Source organism: Sprattus sprattus (genome assembly GCF_963457725.1).
Source record: "Sprattus sprattus genome assembly, chromosome: 3".
In the NCBI taxonomy this organism is placed as follows: domain Eukaryota; kingdom Metazoa; phylum Chordata; class Actinopteri; order Clupeiformes; family Clupeidae; genus Sprattus; species Sprattus sprattus.
The window spans coordinates 38,917,870-38,938,341 of NC_137922.1; the positions used below are offsets into that span (position 1 = coordinate 38,917,870).

The following is a 20,472-nucleotide window of genomic DNA, read 5'->3' on the forward strand; positions in this document are numbered from 1 at the left end:
ACAGTCTCCCACTTTATCTTTCTCATTGTGTCTCTTAATTGACTATTTTTTCTTCACCCAACCCCAACACCAAAACGCATGCATCTTAATCCATATATTCACAAAATCTAGTGGTCCAATTGCGTCCGTTCAGGATCAGATTGGGTTATTGCTACATGTGAGAGGAGGCGTCGCCTTGCCGATACGCCCTGGCCTTCCTGTGTTATGTCCTAGCGTCCTGCTCCTTGCTGTGTTATGTCCTAGCGTCCTGCTCCTTCGAGTGTTAAGTCTCTTCCTGCTACAAAATGGAGGGGATGGGAGAGCGGCAGCGGCGCAGAGGTCCGGGGGCCTCGTAGGGGTCAAAGGGCGCGCTCGTGATGGGGGCCAGGCGTAAGGAGGACCCCGCCATTCCTGATATGTTGTTCAGGCTGCGAGATTTCTCGTAGCCCGTTGCTAGACAAGAAGGTTGATTGTTTGATTGATTGATTGATTGATAGATTGATCATTTGATCGACCGATTTTGGGGGTGGGAATTAACAACAAGACAGGTTTAGAGTGGGTGAGATTAGTTGTTTTTGTGTAATGGTGATGTAAAGGTGTTGTTTTAAAAATGGGTTTATAATTGATTGATGATGACAGAATGAGTGAAGAGAGTTTAGAGGTTACATGTTGGTTACATTGGAGTTGTAAAGTGATTGTGACAGAAAAAAAACACACACACAGTGTAGATAATGACAAAAGGGGTACATCACACCAAAAAAAGCAAACAAGATGACAAAATGAAATGTCATATGGTGATAAAAGACACAAAAAGGATAGACATAGACAGAGAGACAGAGAGACACACACAGACACAGGACAGGACAAAACAAGAAAATGCGAGTTATGAAATGTCATACATTTTTTCAAATCCTTCACAGAAAACATAGACTCCTCTGTAGTCAGATACTGAGACATCCACACACACATCTCCACTGTTTGAATGAAGCGCCTGGTGTGAGCAGGAAGTCAATGACACTGGTATTAGCAAGTGCCGCTAAGCTAAATGGAAGTGTTCAGGCGGAACTCAGGGGTTTCAGCCAATCAGTGGATGAGCAGCGGTATAGACTGAAACCAGGGCGGAGAGGACAAAAGCAGCGGAAACACAAACAGGTTTACACCTTCCCTCACCAGGGACTGGACCCCTTGAGGTTGTCAGGGATGCCAAAGTTGCCACTTGAGAGTATAATAGTACAATAATAATAATAAGTACAATAATAATAATTAGTATAATGACCCCCAACCCCACCAGATTAATGTTTCTCAAGTAATGCAGAAATGGACTTTTGTTTCAGCTTGTGCCATTCAGATGTGTGCCTTCACACTTCATCAGAAGCTGAAACACAGTTAAATTCCTGACAACCTTAAGGGGCCAAACAACAACAGAAGTGGTACTTTACCAGAACATTCCACCAGTGAGCCTGCATAATCCAGTCACAAGAGGGCTTATCCATGAAACAGGAAGTCTCCTATTTCTCGACATTGCTAATGCATAACTGATTTATTTTCCTGTCAGTGGAAAGCCATGTTCCTGACACTTATACAGACTTTGTGGCAAAATATTCTCGTAAAAGAGGTCAATAGTGGCTTCATTCCTTCCACATGTGAGCCCAAGTCTTCTCTTTTTCCTCTCTTTCTTTTCTCGTGTGAGTAGTACTTTAAGCGGCAGAAAGACCAGACCTGAGACCATGTGCTGGAATAAGCTCTGATTGGAAACGAGAGGTCTCTGTGGGGGAGGATTCGCTTTGTGTCGAGGAACGAACACAGCCGAGCATGCAAACATGGGCTCCTGCTGGTGAGGACTTCATGACAGACACTTCAGGGCTATTTTGCGCTGGGCTGAGTCACAATGGTGGCGATTCACGTCTGGTGTGCATTATTACTACGGCAACAACAGCCCAGCACATTATAAGGAACTTGAAACAAACTGCTAAGAAAACTAGTGACCAGAGAAAAGACACATGAGCAATAAGCCTCCTGGTATAGTTCACCATACATCACTGACTGCACCCAACAACTGGAATCTCACGACACTTGATTTCATATCTAATCGGGCCTCCATCTTTTATACGATTTTACCGTGAGATTGGGAAGTCTCCTGTGTCCACCATTTGATTCCAAGTGTAGTCTACATTCCTCTGCTCCTCAACTATATGTTGCTGTAATTATAATATGAGATGACAGACAGAAGCTTGCGTTCAGATCCATGGAGGGAAAAGCTCCATGAGGAGTTCTCCTGAGGAACATCACCATGTGGCCGCCAGTCACCTACATTCCTTCTTTATCTCTCGATGCTCATTCCCCTGTTACCATCACGACTGTCACTGTGTTAACACGCTGTACCACTTAAGAACTTTTTCACGGCTGCTGTTCTCACTTACAAAAACTTCAGAACTGGAACTCCAGAACTCCAAAAGTCCAGACCCTGATCCACACTGTTCTCACTAACAAAACCTCCAGAAATGATGGAGGCCCTGATCCACACTGGACCACCCCAGCATCAGCTGCTGTCTATGGACTTAACCACAGGTACTGTCGGCCCTCGACCCCATACCCTCTGATCTGTCCTTCCCTTTGCTCCATTCCCGTTTTCCCCCCACCTCTTCCACTCTGGATCTGCCCTGGCTGATGCACGGTCCCTGTACTGGCTAGGTGCGGAGCAGAGTGCTGTGGCTGTCCCCTCCTGGCTCAAGTGCATTAGACAGCAGTCACTCAGGTCATAAATAAAAGCGCCTGGGCCCCACTCCCATCTCCTTTTCCAGGTCTGCACTATCTGCAAACCAGCATCCTGCAATATTAATGAAGCATTTCCGTCCGGCCACTCAGCTTAGCCGGTTGTGTGTGTGCGCATGTGTGTGTGTATGTGTGCGTGTGTGTGTGTGTGTATGTGTGTGTGTGTGTCTGTGTGTGTGTGTGTGTGTGTGTGTGTGTGTGTGTGTGTGTGTGTGTGTGTGTGTGTGTGTGTGTGTGTGCGAGTGTGCGCGTGTGTATGTGTGTGTGTGTGTGTGTGTGTGTGTGCGTGTGTGTGAGTGCGAATGTTTGTGTTTGTGTGTGTGAGTATGTGAGTATGTGAGTATGTCAGTGTGTGTGTACACACATGTATGTGCCCACAATGAACAAAAAACCTAAAACATACACAATGTAAAACACCGTAAATGGATACAATATGGTCAAAGCCGCAAACCACATGCCAAGAATCACCAAAGGTTGTCTTTTTTACACCCTGCTCTCTACAGTAACCTAGAGTTTAATCCACTATTCTTACACCCTACTCTCTACATTAACCTAGAGTTTAATCCATTATTCTTACATTCACCTTTTTGCATCTGGTGTTGTGTAAGTTTTGCCGCTGTTTTAAATAAATACATTTACAAAGTTCCCTGAGTTTTAGTGAGGTATTTTTAATGCAGAATGTCTGCATGGGGGAATAAGTAAACAAAGCAAAAAGCAAAAGAGGTTAAGAGAGAAAGACTTGCACTTCCACACACATACACACATTTAAAAAAAGATAAATAAGGAATGACTCTATGTGACTGACATTAGGGCAACTGACTAAGATACTTCAATCTTTACAACGGTCATATGCAGAACCGTGGGTACACTGGATACATCTAGCTATACCCTTTAATCACAGGGACTAAAACAGGGATATGTCTCATAGGGAAACAACATACAAAACAATCCTGATAGTGACTACACAAAAGATTCCAATGCAAGGGAGCTAACGTCTTATTGTTTTCTTAGTGTTCTGTATGCAATAAAGAGATACTGCACTTATGAGTTAGTGCACCTCTTCTGCTCTCGATATGACTGTCCCCATAAACTCCACCTCTTCACTTTACATTCATCTCACGCTAACTGCTTTTTAAAATGGAGTCACTCTCGTGCCTGTTCCCCCGCTCATAAATCATGCCATTAGGCCTTGCACTCTGCTCAGGTGCATTTGAAACAAATCTCGTGTTTTGTCTCTCTCAGCATTACAATGAACATTTGATGCTCAAAAATTTAGAGCGACCCAAGAGATCTAAAAGAGCAAAGTTGGACTGACAAGGTTTTCACTGCCTCTCGCCAATGAGGTCACAGTTTGCTGTTTTGAGATGATTAGTTTGAGTCAATAGCCTACGTGCTTTGGAACTGAATTAATTAGAACGCTCACATTCTGCCAAGTCTCGCCATGCAATCTATGGGGTTTTAAGCAGATTGCTCTTTGTTACTCGGATGCATACAATAAAAAATTAGCCTAAATATCCGCAGAGACAAGTCAGTGCTCGTGTCTGCAGCTGTTCTCACACTATCGGAATGACTGATATCTGAGGACTACAATGCTTTATGAGAGTCTTCCAGTAAACCTTTCTAAGGCTAAAAGCTATTCATCACTGAGCAAAATGGCAGGCCACTGACAGAGACGTGCTGGAAAAGAGAGAGGGGTTGGGCCAAAAAAGAAGAGAGATAGAGAGATAGGATGTCACAGAGTTGGAAATACATGGGCTACATGTTACCTGCGTTGTGTGCGTTATAAAGCTGGCCATACTGCCAGTAAAATGTGTGGAATGACTCTATCCGACTGAATAAGATAAAAAAGATCACTCCTCCAATAACGGAAGTCAAAACTAAAAATGTGAGTGTAGTGTCTGATAATTCCGGCTTTACTGCTTGCGCTGACAAGTTGATCCATGTTATGACAACTGGGGCCACAGACGGAACTGTGAGAGTTAAATATGTCCGTGGCAGATCAAACAGCTTGCCACTCTTAGGTATGGCATCTGTTACATTTCAACACAAGGGAATTACCTACAATGCAAGGACAAAGAGTAATCGCTTCACTGCTTTAAATGTACAGTATTATTCTGTGACACTCTCTGACTGCTAATTACTGTCTGTCTGTAGACTTTTTGTCAGATTCAGTCCACATTAAACACAACAAAATGTATTTATTAAATTACAGTTGCAAATAGGATAGATACCACCAGGCCAGGAATCCAGCTAGTTAATACCGTAATATGTTCTCTGTGAGGGAGAGCGCTGCGAAGGCTTCCCTTACCATAAATGGATCTAGTGCCCACAAGTTTTAGTGTATAAAAGTTCAAGGTCATTTCTCAAGCCTACTCCCCATCTCTCTCTCCCACAGATTTCCTACCTTATCTTCACTGTCCTATCAATAAAGGCCAGAAAAGTCCAAACAAATAAATAAAGTTCTCTGTCCTCTTCTTTGCTCCCTTCGCCTTGATGGTAATGAGATGAGTCCAGGATGACAAGTGAAGTGCTTTGGGAATCTAATTGCAATCATTAATTAATTCGCTCAACCCTACTTTATACCAAATTAGCTTGACACCCCCTTTATCCAAACACAATATAGTATAAGTAAATATACTGAAAGACAAAACGACGTTGTCATGCCAATACATGTCAGAGGGCTGAAGGGCACCACAAAACTAGATGTGCAGGACTCTAAACTTTGGTGACATATTATTCAACCCCAACAGTAAATCTTCACACAAACTAAATATGATGCATTCCACACGCCGCAACTGTTTAGGCACCATGTAATGCTTCCATAATTTGGACCTAAATGTGTAAAATTATCCACCCTTACCAACAATAGCAAATAGTTTGACCTGGAGCCCTTTTTGTAGCCGGTTAATGAACACCTAAAATCCAAGGTCATGTTCAGTTGTTCAGTACATTGAATGCCTTGAATGAATTAACATTTTAGTTAAACTACAAATGTTCATTCTCATCTATGAAAAGAGGTTCTGGGATCAAGCTCCAACCCACAGTCAGATTATACACTACTGATACGATACTGACACACAACAACACTACAAAAAAGGAAATAACACTCACACCTTAGAACCACCATGGAAATAAACATGGACCTACAGACAAACAGCACATAGACTTTATAAAATAATTACCTACCTACAAACACATTGGGCGCTATGAGATTAAGTACCTACCTACAGTCACACATTAGAAACGCTTGCACTGCAGTGGCGGCCTGAGGAATGGGATGGAGAGTGAGTGTTAGTTACACACAGAGGTGAGGAGGACAAAACATGGAGATGGACAGCAGAGACAAAGAGAGAGAGACAGACAGAGAGACTGGGTGTAAAAGGCAAATATTCCGACCAGGATTTTTAAGAGGGACATTGCCTCAGAACTACACATAGATAGATACTTCACTGCACTAACACAAGCTATTAAAACCATCCTTTCCTTCAAAAGCCCAGACATTAGCATGTAAAGCCACTGGTAACTGTGTTAAAGACAAATTGCTCATGAAAGCACTGCAGAATGTCTGTGTCCATAGTTGTGTCCTACTTCTGTCAACGCTATGGAAGATACATGTGTACATCCGCTGGGTGAGGCTCTATTCCCGACCCTTGACAAAAGCCTCATACTGTTGCATATTCCTGCGTGGGATCAATTGGCTATTAAAGTTGGACCCAGCTTGTATTACCCACAATTAAGTCTATTGATTTGGTGTTGACCATCACACAAATCAGCCGTTGCTCGTCAGTTCAATAGGGCCTCTTTGGTGACAGATCCATAAGCTTTGAGACCTATACGTTGGCCCGCTATCCCAAATTTAGCCCAGAGGACAAATGTCTCCTCTAACACATGTGAAATGCATAAATCCTGGTGCAAATATTTGCAGTGCTGGTTGCCATGGAGATCATTGAATGGTTTTAAGACACATACAGGTGGCCCATAATTTCAATGACGGGCAACGAGCAAAGCAACGAGCAGAGAGCAATGAGCAAAATCCGCCGCACATGACCTAAAGCTTATTTAATAACTTGGAAAAATAATTTTGCTATTTTAATACCATGAGCTAAATATCCTAAGTGCCTACATGAGTGGGTCAGCGCAATGCTCCCAAAAACCACATGATCGCTTAAGTTAATGTGTGACGGACTTTGCCCATTGCTTTGCTTGTTGCCCGTCAATGTAATTAGAGCCTATGAAAACACACACACACACACACACACACACACAGACAAAACCCACGGAGACAAACACACATACACAAACTGTGAGGTTAAAAGGTCATGCCAGTAAGACAAATGCCAAGAAATGAAGAAAAATGGGCGAGGTAACCAGAGACCTTAGAGGTCACGCCAGGAAGGCGCAGCACAAACAAGAACATGGAGGAAAACAGAGACACTCAGACTGCAGAAGTTTGTCCATCAGAGAAAACAAGCACTAAAGCCTACTGCTGAAGCACTTGTCCTTCCATAGACCATGACACAGCATTCAAATGCAATGCTTGTGTTAATGGAGCCTATGGCTGTATTGATGTTTTGTCTTATGGTAACCTCTGATGATGATCAGAAGGGACAGAATAGAGAGTGATATAAAAGAAAACTGGATGTGAGTGATGATAGTTGATGAATTCTCAACTGTACTTATTGATTTGTTCTTCTCACTGTTACAAATGTAAAATGACTGGGGTAAAGGGAGGGAGAGAGAATCAGCACTCTTAAACTGACTTTACAAGTAAGCTGCATTAGCGGTGCTGGCTAAAGGAACTAAAAGCCACACAGGTGCATTAAATACATTTAGCGCATTACTGACTGTACAGAGAGGACAGGATGCTACAGCGCATAAGATACACAGATAGCATTAGTGCCAGAAATTAAGAAGAAGAAAAAAACTACTACAGAAACTACTTTAGCGAAAGCTATTAGCCATTCAAGCCACATTAGCTTCAGACTGATATGCACTCTATACTGCATATCTTTATAGGGTTTGCCAGGGAACAGACTTTTCCTAAGTTGAGTCTTTGGTCTTGAGCTGAACAGAGGGGGTTAGCAAATGATATAAAGAAAAGAAGACTGACATCAGACACTCACAAACATATATACTACAGTTGGGTCAGATGTGCTCTGTCAGATAACAGTAATCTCATTACTATCTTAAAATGGACACAAAAGGTAACATATAACATGGAAAGTATAAATACTGTACATACATAAAGACAAATGAAAGAAACACACACAGAGACACAGACACAGACACAGACACACACACACACACACACACACACACACACACACACACACACACACAGTAGACATACTAACATAACTAAACTACTACTGAAAGAAACTATCAATTGCCATGTTTCCACTTTTCACTCTTTTGTGTTCAAATAAGTGCACATCTGTCCACAAACACGCACAAAAAAGACAGATTAAAAACCAAACACGAAGGAAACAGAAAATCGAAACTTCACACAGCCAAAAGAGAAATTGACGTAGAGGGTGACAGAAACAAATACAAAGGGCAAAAATAACAAAGCAAAGAGTCAGAGAGAGAAGACAGAGACAGAGAGAGAGAAGAAAATCATAAGGAGTATATCGGTAAATAACTTTGAACCCTTTTGACCTTAGACTCTTACTAACCCATGCAGACACTGCACTAGGACAGGAGAGGCCACACAGAAAAGAGCTAGTGAGGGAACAGGGAAAGAGCGGCGGCCACAGAAACCAGCGAAATAGACTTTCCTCGAACAGAACACAAACAGACAGCTAAAGCACAGAGGTAAAAGGTGTAACCAGGAGCCGGAGGAGGAAGGGGCTGGCAGGTTGGGTGTCCCACTTTAAAACTCACAAAGGGGTCAGCTAAACTGTGCCCTTCAGCTCTGCCCACACACACGCGGGCATCAGTCGGCTTTTGCGCCTGGGGGTGATGAGTTCAGCCCCTCAACACACCACCACTGGGGCATCAAACTGACTGACACACGGGCAGGACCCTGCCCTCTGAGGGTGGGAAGGGGGGAGGGGGGGTGGGGGGGGGGGGGGGGGGGCAGATGAAGCCATTAGTTAGTGCTGCCCTTTTTACCCCCTTTTTCCTCTTGGCAGGTCCAGGGCCTCAGACGGATGAAATCACTATCAAAGGGCCGAGTGTGCCAGGCGGGGTGGGTGACTGCAAGCCTGAGGTTAGCGGAAGGCCAGGGCTGGGGCACAGTGTGGGCAAGGGCCCAAATCTCTGACAGGAAATACCCTCAAGTGGCTCACAGCGAGCCATGATCAGATTTGATAGGGAGCTTTTTTTGGACTTTTTTTGACTAACACCCTCGTTTTTTGTTTTGAAGCAGGACAGGGCAGAGCGATTTTATTCCAAAGGACCTTGGTAAGGGCAAACCAAAGCCGTTCCGGGCATCCTTGGGGACGGATACCTCTGTGCATGGCTGGCTTACCTTCCCCCTGCCAGAGGTTGTCTGTCAATCAGTCAGTGAGTACGTCCAATGGTCTGTCGACGTGTCAGTCAGTGTGTCAGAGTTTTGCTCACATACAGAAATATATAGATATATACACACACAAAGACAAATACAGGATACCCATAGCCTTTGGGCTACAGTAAGCACAGAAAGCTCATTGTTTGGAGGTCGGGCGAATAGTACTTCGTAATTATGCCACACAAAGACATACACAATGTAAGATAGTTTTCATGTAAGGAGTTGTGCACAGGAAAATTATTCATGTGCTTTGCAAGGCAGCCTCTCGCTCTCGCTCGCTCACTCTCGCCCCGCGGGTCATTGCCTAATGGAGTGAGGAGTTCGGAGCGTCGCTGAGTGCGTCGGAGCAGGCGTTACGCTCACGCTCGGCGAGCCCCCGGCAGGACAGAAACATACGGGCGGCTCAACTCGGAGATGTCAGCTTGGCAACAGATCAGGGAGTACTATTCGCACAATCTCGAGGGCTTCACTGACCCTGCTGAAGTTTGACCCGGGAGTGACAGTCAAACGCACAACATCGCACCCACCACCGTACACTTTCCAGGGAGCACAGAACTGGTGTACATACAGACATCTAGGGACGTGTAAACCACAACAGTAATTTGGCTAGGGGTTTTTCGCTAATGTGCACAGTGCAACAAAGTGCGATGCGTGTGCTCAACTGCCCTTCAGGGTCAAATATCACCGGGACAGAGAAAAAGAGAAAGAGAGAGAGAGATAGTAAGTGAGATAGTTGGAGATTGAGAGATAACCACACGAGGAGAAAACACAGTAAGCAACGTCACGGCACCACGAACACAACACTCGCGTACAGCTTTGAGAGGACAGAGACAGACACAGTGTAATAGGTAGGAATGAAGAAGCCCACATACAAACGCGTGATATGACACAACCTGAAGAGAGAGACAACATAGAGCGCGTGAGACAACACCCCATCTCACTCAAACACACATACACTTGCACTCGTCATCTCCTCACACACACACACACACACACACACACACACACACACACACACACACACACACAGATTCACACATCCCTTACAGATCAGCGCTTCTACATTATTTCATGGAAAGCTGTGTCTATAGTGGACTTTTGTGTGGGTTTTGGGGTGAACACAGAACATGTCATAGTTTGATTGATTGTACAGGACTTTAGGAATTCAAGGAACACCGTTGGGTTCAATACAGAAATTGTGGCACACTGAGTTTAGGCTGAGTTGACCAGAGAACGTCAAAAATGACATGAAGCTACAAGCAGACCTCTTACGGGCCAAACTAGGCTAAATCTCATACGTGTGGTGATGGATACTATGAAGGCTCAACTCAGCCTGAACTGAATAGACCAATCGGTGAGCGAAAGCCCACATAAAAGAACACTCAGTCATATGCACTCTTCAACGCTATCTAGAACAGTATACAACATACAAACAGTGGAATACACCTGTGACCAACGACACACATCAGGACATTGACAACTGTAACTGTGTTTCATTTGCGTGTGTATTTGAGTGTTTGTGTGTGTGTGTGTGTGTGTGTGTGTGTGTGTGTGTATGTAGAGGGGTGGATTTTAACCCAGCACAGAGCCCCGGGGCTTGCTGGCTGCTGCCATGGCGACGTTACCTCTCAGGGCTTATGGTTTGATCCAGGAGGAGGCGGAGTTTGCATTGAGGTCCTGCTGTAGCAGTGACCCATCCAGCTTATACCATTCCTCAGCCAGGGAGGGGTCGGGGGCTGCTGCCAGGGCGGATGCCTCTGGGGTGGTGGGGTGGGAGGTTTGGGGTGTGGTTGGGTTAATTTGGGGGTTTGTGGTGGTGGTGGTGTTGGGGAAGGGAGTTGAGGAGTGTTGGGGTGTTTGGGAGGGGGTCGGCGTAAGGGGGGCGGGCAGATGTTTGATGGTAGGTGACAGGGGGTTGGTTTGTTGTAGGGGTAACATTATGGATCAGTGGGTTTTAGTTTGGGATGGAAATTCCGTGGGGGACATGAGAGTCAAAGGATGGGGAAGGGGATGAAAAAGCACGGACGCAATGGGAGATGATGACAAGCACAAGCAAGACGACAACAAAGAGATGGAGGGAAGGAGGGATTAAGCAAGAGTTATAAAAGGCACGAGTGAGGTGGAAAAAAGAGTGAAGAGAAGAAAAGAGAAAAAGAGGTAGAGAGACATAAAAGAGAAGCAGATGAATGCATGGTTAAATATCCAAGAAACAGACAGAAAGATAAAGAAAGACAGATAGATAGACAGAAAGAATGAATGAAGAGAGAAATAAACATATTAAAAGAAAGACAGAGTCAGAGGACAGGACAAACAACCAAATAAAAGAAAAAGAAGCAAAGAAAGAGTGAGAGATAGATTCTTGGCCACACAGACAGACAGAATAGAGAGAAAGAGTCACAGAGATAGAGAGAGAGAGAAAGGCAGGAATCAAAGCAGTGACAGAAGCGAGGAGAGGATGGATGCTACTAGACAAGTTACTGTGGCTTGGTCTAGAGGTTGAGAGACTGGATGTATGGCTGTGTCTTGGGTCATGGGTGTAGATCTATATTCCCAGCTGTGCCGCGTGGTTGTTATGTCCGTGTGTGCTTGTGTGAGGAATCAGTGCACACAAATATAGATCTCCATCTAGTAGATGGCCAGCTTGGTCCGCTGTGGTGTAATGGCATTCTGAAGTGAATGTAGACATGAGGTATTTGAGTGATTGCTATGACTGATATTCGCAGGTTTTTTTTAGGAGCACAGCTCTGCATGAGCAGATTGAAAGGAAACACAGATCCATAACATTTAAGATCAGGAGCCCAGATCTCTGGAGTGGGTTGTTATTTTTAGTTTTGAAAGGGAGGGGAGGGGGGATGGGGGGATTTGGTCGGGCAGTGCAGATGGAGGATCCTTACCTTTCCTCACGTTCGTGTCAGTGTTGCGGAACTCGCGCGTGTTGAGCAGGAAGCAGGCGCGATCCTGTGGGTAGCGATCGCGGGTGCGGCCTGCCGGACTGCACTCGTCGGGGCTCAGCACATGGTCGATGGTGGGGCAGTCCTCGTTGGCCAGCGCCGCATTCGCCGCGTCGCCATTCTGCTTCGAGTCTGAGAGGAAGAGGGATGGAGAGAGACAAGTGCAGTGGAGGGGGAAAGGGGAAGGACATGGTATAGAACAGGGAAGAAGAAAGCGACAGGGAGAGAGGAGGATGAAGATTGAGAGCGAGAGAAGGAGAGTGACAGACAGGGATGGAGAGTGAGGAGTGACAAGAGAGGCAAAGGAGCAGAGCTGTGAGATAAGTACTACAGCGGAGGGAAAAACAGAGAAACTGAGATTCAGAAGGAGAGGAGACAGGAGAGATCTCCATAAGCTGGGCTTCACCAGTAAGTACAAAGCGTCATGAAAGGACACACACACAGTCACACAGACACACACATACACACACACACACACACACACACACACTTCACGTACACACACACACACACACACACACACACACACATACCGACCCAACCACATGCGCACACACATACACACACACACACACATATGCATGCATCTGTAATCCAGACTGACGCATCCTCTTAGAGCTCTGCAGGTCTGCGCCAGAGGAGCTGAATGTGCGCGCATTGAGTAAACTCTGTTTGTGCAGAGCAACATTCATGCAAGACAGACAGGGAAAGAGAGAGAGATGGAGGGAGATAGAGAGAAAGAGAAAAAGAGAGATGAAGAAGAAATGAGAGAGAGGAAGAAAGGTAAAAGGAGAGAAACTGAGAGAGAGAAAAAGAAAGAGAGAGAGTGTGAGAGAGAAAGAGAGAATATATGCAGGGCGAGTGGTGTTCATCTCCTCAGACACAGCTGTCAGGACTAATCTCACTATTTACTGACATACCCACAGCAAACTGGGATGGGGGAAGTGCAGGCTGAATAAGTGCTTCCAATTACTCTGTATTAAAAAATCAAAACTAATGACAGTAACATAAGTAGGACATCATGCGGAAGGATTTAGTAAGTCTCACTATTCACTCCCCCATATGGTGTTCAAAATATTATTCCTAATAAAATATTCCATCTTTACACAGTGTCTTCTCCAACCACCACAAAAGAGCTTTTTTTAATGGCTGTGGTGATATGAGAGACAAAGGAATGTGTGCCTGAAAGTAAACACGATGTCAACAAATCATCTCACAACCGTCTCACAAATAATGCATGAGTTAGGTTTCCATTTCATCAACAAAAAAAAGAGGAGAATCTGCCACTTCTATGAGACGAGCTCTGTCTCTGTTTCTGGTTTTGCTCCAACAGTGTTGATATTTGCGGTTGCACATAGACTGATGACGCCTAATGTATTTAGAGGTGAGAGAATTATTTTGGGAGCTCGTCTGACAAATTCATGTCTCGTGTTGAACACGGGACGGTTTGTGGACTGACACTTGACCCTTGGCACTAAATCAGCAGCATGGCATCCTGAAACCTCCGCCCCGGACTGCAGTCAGGCCCTGAGCAGCCTGGGAAGCATTGCTGCCTGCCTGTGTGTTTATGTGTAAAAACAACACATTAAGTCATTAGAGTCTGTGGGCCACAGACAGATGGAGCGCTCAGGGCGGCCGTGTGGACTTACCAGTTGATCATAAATTAGAGATCAGATCTGATGGTGCCTCAACGCTCCAGAGCGGAAGTTGAGAATGAAAAACAAAAACACCCTTCCCAACTCTAAATTAACAATACGTAAACATTAAATAAGTTCATATCAAACTGAAGAAATTAGAAATGGTTATTGACTATTCTACCAATCTACCAATAGCTAATGACAGACTGACTAGCTTGTTTTCTCTTAATCCCTCTGTCTATAGCTCACTGCAAACTGCAGTATGCCCCAAACATTCTGAATTAAGACATCTACTGAGGTATTAACTATTAACTGCATAATAACCACATGAAAGTATTTTATGTCATTTTATAAAACAAACCCATGTATTGACTGCACCTGTGTATTAACTTGGGGATTTTTTTTCCCAATATTACATCATCCTGTTGCTGACCATGCCGGAAGAGCCAGGTAATGGTGAAATGATGAGAACCATCTAGACTCAATTGGGATATCTCCCACTTTAAAATCAATCTTAAGACAACACTCTGTATAGGCCTATCTAAACCTCGGTTTAACAAAGACATTGTCTTTTCTGACAAACAGCGAGGTTCACATGAAATGAGTATTAACCACTTGGCTGCAGAAAGTTTACAAAATCAATGCATAAACTGCATTCATAGTCAGGAAATGACAGCAATACAGAGATGGGAATGTGAAGATAAAACACTTATTCTCATGAGAGTTGAAGCACATCTGAAGTACATGCTGTAAACCACTGTTTGGCTGGATTCTAATTTATCTGTGACAGGTTCCCAATTTTCTCCAACCAATTTCTTATAGGTTTAATGGTCTCTCATTTATGATAATCTCTACAGCTCAGTTTTGGTTCTCTGCTCTCTAAAATTAATGTCTCCCAGCTCTTGCTTACTCTAACTCATGCATGGGCTGTCTGCACACTCCTAACTCAATTGTATCAAACTATTCCTAATTACATCTGATAAGCTTATTATTGTCCTTCTGATAAGAAACCCACCTGCAACTTATTTCTCCAGCTTATTATGCAATGACAGACTACCTGCTTGCTTAACTTACCTCGATTTATCTCGATGATCTCCTCCTGCGCGAGTGGACAGTCCCGTCCGATCTCCCCTGAGCCCATCACGCCGCCCAGCACATTACCCAAGATTCTCGAGGGGGAGGCAGTTGCCATGGCGAGTGCGTCTGGCTTACAGTAATTGGGGGATCCGGGTTGGGGCGCCCGTGGAATGTGTTTGTTCTTCTTCTTGGGCAGCTTCTGCTTGGCCATGGCCAGGGAGTAATACATGCCGAAGTTGTTGACGATAACGGGCACAGGCATGGCGATGGTCAGCACACCAGCCAGGGCACACAGGGCACCCACCAGCATCCCAGACCACGTCTCTGGGTACATGTCCCCATAGCCGAGCGTGGTCATGGTCACCACGGCCCACCAGAAGCCGATTGGAATGTTCTTGAAGTTAGTGTGGGCGGCGGCCGTCGGGTCGGCGGGATCAGCCCCGATGCGCTCGGCGTAGTAGATCATCGTGGCGAAGATGAGGACTCCCAGCGCGAGGAAGATGATGAGCAGTAGGAACTCGTTGGTGCTGGCGCGGAGCGTGTGGCCCAACACGCGCAGCCCGACAAAGTGGCGGGTCAGCTTGAAGATACGCAGGATCCGGACAAAGCGAACCACACGCAGGAAGCCCAGCACGTCCTTGGCGGCCTTGGATGAGAGCCCGCTCAGACCAACCTCCAGGTAGAAGGGCAGGATGGCGATAAAGTCGATGATGTTCAGTGCGCTCTTGAAGAACTCCTTCTTGTCTGGGCAGAAAACCACGCGTGCGAAGACCTCGATGGTGAACCAGACGACGCACACACCCTCCACGTAGGTCAACCACCTGTCCGTCACCACCTCGTACACAATCTCCTCCGTTGTGATGTTGCCATTGGTCACATTCTCTGTGTGGTTGTAGATGGTATTGAAGGCCTCGTGCGTCTCCATGCAGAAGGTGGAAATGGAGATAAGAATGAAGAAGAGAGACAGGAACGCCACATACTGCAGGAAAATACAGGAATGAGAAAACAGAGATAAGAATGCCATGAGTTACATGCCTGCAGAACATACAGTTGAAAATCTGATGGTTAATGATCATGTCTTTCAAACTAAACAACCAGCAGCATCAGTAAAGATTTTATACTGTACTGTCTGAAAGAGAGAGGAAAACAATAGAGCAACAACAACAATTGTTTGAATAATGCTCACTGGACTAAAAGGACAAATACCCATTTGGATATTTGGACCATAACGTGCAGTAGCGCAACTTTCTGAAAGTCCCCATGTAGCATGTCAGTGGTGAGAGGATCGATATAAAAATGATTTGTGACATTAAGTCACAGTGGAGATGTGAAATGCTCCAGAGAATGTGCTAGGATCATTTTCAGACTCTTTAAATAGCATGAACAAATTCAACAAATCTGTTAGCAAATGTCCTAAATGTACAGCAGTAACTTTACCTAGCTAATTATCACATTTACAGTATCTAATGACTGACACTCACATTCTTCCAAATGCTTGGACAAAAGTAAACTAAATGAATTCCAGTAGGACATCAGCATGATTTCAGACAATATCTGAAAAGCACCAAACCCATAACAACTGCCCTTCTATTTCTCGTTCATCTTATGTATTATAATATTTATACTATTTATAGATTTTATGTCTTGTTCAGGATTCAAAATTTGAACTATTTTTTTTTTTAGGTTGCCAGTAACTGCATTCTGGCCTGTTTTACCAAATATACATACAGTATCACTCACAATATATATATATATATATATATATATATACTATTTTATTACATAGTTTCTAACTATAACTGTTTAAACCCTCTTTGCCAAAAAAAAAAGACCTGACAGCAGTTATTCACCTGGGAATTTATAGTAGCCTAGCCGAGGACGGTTTTGTATTCAAGCCAAAGTTTCCACAAGCTCTCCGGGACCCATTTTGCTGATGTGTCTGAAGCGCAGACAAACCATTTCCAGGCTGAGGTAAATGCTGATGCTAACTTTACTACTGTTTTGGACACCTTCCCTAATTGGCCCTGTCCCTGGGGGTCTGGGGAGGCCAATCCCTGTGGATAGAGAGTCCAATTCCCATATGCGTCTCTGTCTGCACACTACACAGCTGGTCCTCCAGGCACCAGGTCCTGTCTCTGAGCCAGGAGGAAGTGTGCCGTCTGAGAGGCCCGGCTGATGCAACTGCCCTACTTAAAGCTTTGATGTGTTTATCATTTCCTTACTGCTGACAAAAGAGGCCCGCCCAATATATATATATTTTTTCACACCGAACATCTGAAGATTAATAGAATAGGATCTCCCAGAATCTCTTTGGGTGAGCCACTTAGGGGAGAATTCCTTTGGAGCAGATGCTCTGATTTGTTGTGGTAAGAGCGAATGGGGCCAGGAGGGTCTGGTTGATAGCGTTAAAAACACCGGGACTTGTGCCACAGTTCGTGTCATCCCTTCCTCCTCCCCTTGTGCCTCCATGGACTGAACCTTCATTAAGATTCTGTGTGTGTGTTCTGCACTCCACTCTTAATGCATTCCTATGAATTATAAAACACACGGGCCGAGAGAAGACACTCATCCATACTGTAACGCCAGCGTTGAGGGCTTGTGTGTGTATTCCGCCTTAGCGTCTGACTCACACAACACACACACACATTCACACACAAACATCCCAGCCTATGCACACACACATATAGGTAAGTACATCTCCCATACAGCAACACATGCGAATACGATCTACAGGCACTGAAATGGGGTTGAGTGCTTTTTTTAACCAATCGAGTCGCTTCTCCCCTCCCTCCTTGCCTCCATATTGGTTTCATAACCACCCCAGTATCTGTCTCCTTTTTTTCAATCCACCTGCACCTCCCTCTACACACACACAAGTTCCTGTGTGTGAGTGCATGTATCTGTGCCTGTGCATACATACACATGTATGTGTGTGTGTGTGTGTGTGTGTGTGTGTGTGTGTGTGTGTGTGTGTGTGTGTGTGTGTGTTTGTGTGTGTGTGTGTGTGTGTGTGTGTGCACTACTCTTGTAATCAATTCTGAATAGTTCTCCTCAGATCCACCTCTCCCCCTCCCCCTCTCCATTTCTCTATTCTTCCTTTAAACTACCAAAGTGTATCTATTTCACATTTAGTGCTTGAGTGTGAGACAAAGGCCCTGTGAGTGCGAGATACAGAGAGGAGCAGTAATGCCTGTCAGGTTATTCCCCACGGTCTAATACTGACTGTCCCCCCCCCTCTCTCTTTTTTTCCCCCTCACAACATCCTGCTTCCTTGCCCTCTCCCTCCATCTTCGCCTCTCCCCCTCTCTCCCTCTCTCCCTCCATCTTTCCCTCTCCCCCTCTCTCCCTCCATCTTTCCTGCTCTCCCTTCCATGTTTCCTGCTCTCCCTTCTTCTCCCCCTCTCTCCCTCCATCTTCCCCTCTCTCCCTCCGTCTTCCCCTCTCTCCCTCTCTCCCCCTCTCTCCCTCCATCTTCCCCTCTCCCCCTCTCTCCCTCCATCTTCCCCTCTCTCCCTTTGTCTTTCCCTCTCTCCCTCCATCTTTCCTGCTCTCCCTCCCATGTTTCTCACCAGCCCAGGCATGACCTACTTTGCTGCCGCTGCAGTGCTCCCTCTTCTTCCCTCGCCATCTCCCTCTCACCAGCCAGGTTCTCCGTCACTCCTTTACTCCTTGCCCACTCCACTAGCTATACACCTGCTCGCCCCTTCCTCCACTCCACTCCCTTCTTCCCAAATCCCTTCTTTTTTTCTATATTTATCCCTACTCTCTTGTCACCCCCCATACCCCCCGTCCCCCCCGTCCCCCCGGTCCCCCCATCTCCTCTTTCTCCCCAACCCCCATCGCTTGTTCTGTGCCTGCTCCCCCCATTTTCTCTGAGGTTTGCACAAACCTGCCACTTTGTTGGCTCATACACATGAGTGATGACATGCAGAGAGAAACAGACCAAAATGAGAGAAAGGCACACACACACACACACACAGAGAGGGAGGGAGAGAGAGAGGGGGAGAGAGAGACAGGAAAGAGAGAGGGAGGGAGACAGAGAGAACCTCTGGTATATCGATGTGCATCAGGCATTTCCCCTGATTCCTAAAGACCCCACCACTTAGTCCGAGCAGTCATTCAAATTCCCTTCCGGCTCTAAATTCCTCTCCCTCTGCTTCATTGTCTAAAGCAAATGCATCACTTTCCCTTAGCGTCTCGTTTGCTCTTCCAGTCATTTCCTCTCTCTCCCTCTCTCTCTCTCTCTCTCTCTCTCTCTCTCTCTCTCTCTCTCTCTCTCTCTCTCCCTCTCTCGCTCTTCCTCTCTCTAGGAAGACAGAAGAGTGGGATGCATCAAGGAAATGTTAAGGGACGTACAGATAGCATAGGTTAAAGAGGGCAAAAACAAGGCTAGAAAAAGAGAAAGAATGCATGTAGAAAAGGACAAGGGGCTGCGTCTGCTTTACTAGCTCAGGGATACAGAGTGTGTATCATGGCAGTGACTAACAGTGCTTATGTCCCTGTGTAAACGCCAGGGTAAAGACGAGGTGAGACCATCACACCAACAATACAAAGATGACTGGATGAGACAAAACGAGTTGAGTCAGAATGTGTGTGTGTGTGTGTGTGTGTGTGTGTGTGTGTGTGTGTGTGTGTGTGTGTCTGTGTGTGTGTGTGTGTCTGTGTGTGTGTGTGTGTGTGTGCGCACACACATGTATGACTGCAACCGTTAGTGTGTGTGTGTGTGTGTGTGTTACAGGTCAGTCTTGCTGAACAGTGAGTTCATGACCACAATAATATAAACAAAAATGTTTTTAAAGGTTTGTGTGAGTGCGTAAGTGCATATGTGTGTGTGTGTGTGTGTGTGTGTGTGTGTGTGTGTGTGTGTGTGTGTGTGTGTGTGTGTGTGTGTGTGTGTGTGGGGGGGGGGGGGGGGGTGTGAGTGTGAGTGTGTGTGTGTGTGTGGCCGTTCAAAGAGAATCATGTCTTTTAAAAGCAATGAAAACATACTGTAGGCAGGCAAGAGAGATGATGAAAGAGGAGGTAAAGTGCTGTGACGAAATCATAAAATGCTCATTAAATCAGATACATGCAAGTTTGGTTATGTAAAAGGTAGTTTACTGTAAGTGGTGCACCGATAGCACAAGTGTAGTCATAGCATTTGAGAGCAGTTTTTGAGAAAATGAAATCCGTTGTGTATTTTATTGTGTGCATATTATGCAATGCCAGAAAGGCTGGGATAGGGAGTGGGGTGTTGTGCATCTTAATTTGGAGGTCTGACCTTGCCAACTTCCCATAAACTGGGGAGAACAGAACATCAGTAGTATGTTGCAAAACACTTGCAGAAATGTAATACTGTTATTTTCAGCTGGTCTTAGCAGAGCAGGACACTACAGTAGGTTATCCTAATTCGTAGTGTTAGCATCAAACTACAGTAGGGAAACCTTATTGCTATTGTTAGCATCAAACTACAGTATACAACATGCTCACAACAGAAACTGACAAAACAAGGATAGTCAAAATCTAGTTTGCAACTCACTGAATAGATTCCATCGCATAAATGTTG

General features: G+C 45.2%; 1 protein-coding gene across 5 annotated transcripts in view; it reads right to left on the bottom strand.

Moving 5' to 3' along the window:
* Positions 1-277: 277 nt before the first annotated feature.
* The window catches only part of kcnc3b (potassium voltage-gated channel, Shaw-related subfamily, member 3b), a gene marked incomplete at both ends in the record, with an annotated part of 34,139 nt that continues 13,944 nt past the window's right edge, over positions 278-20,472 (bottom strand). The window contains 4 exons of one of the 5 annotated variants that reach the window (XM_080834855.1): positions 278-432; positions 10,135-10,155; positions 12,157-12,345; positions 14,925-15,906. In XM_080834855.1, the coding sequence (XP_080690981.1) occupies positions 278-432; positions 10,135-10,155; positions 12,157-12,345; positions 14,925-15,906 (1,347 nt within the window). Of the gene's footprint in view, positions 433-10,134; positions 10,156-12,156; positions 12,346-14,900; positions 15,907-20,472 lie in introns of all 5 variants that reach the window. The other 4 variants (XM_080834853.1, XM_080834856.1, XM_080834854.1 and 1 more) reach the window with 4 other exon arrangements.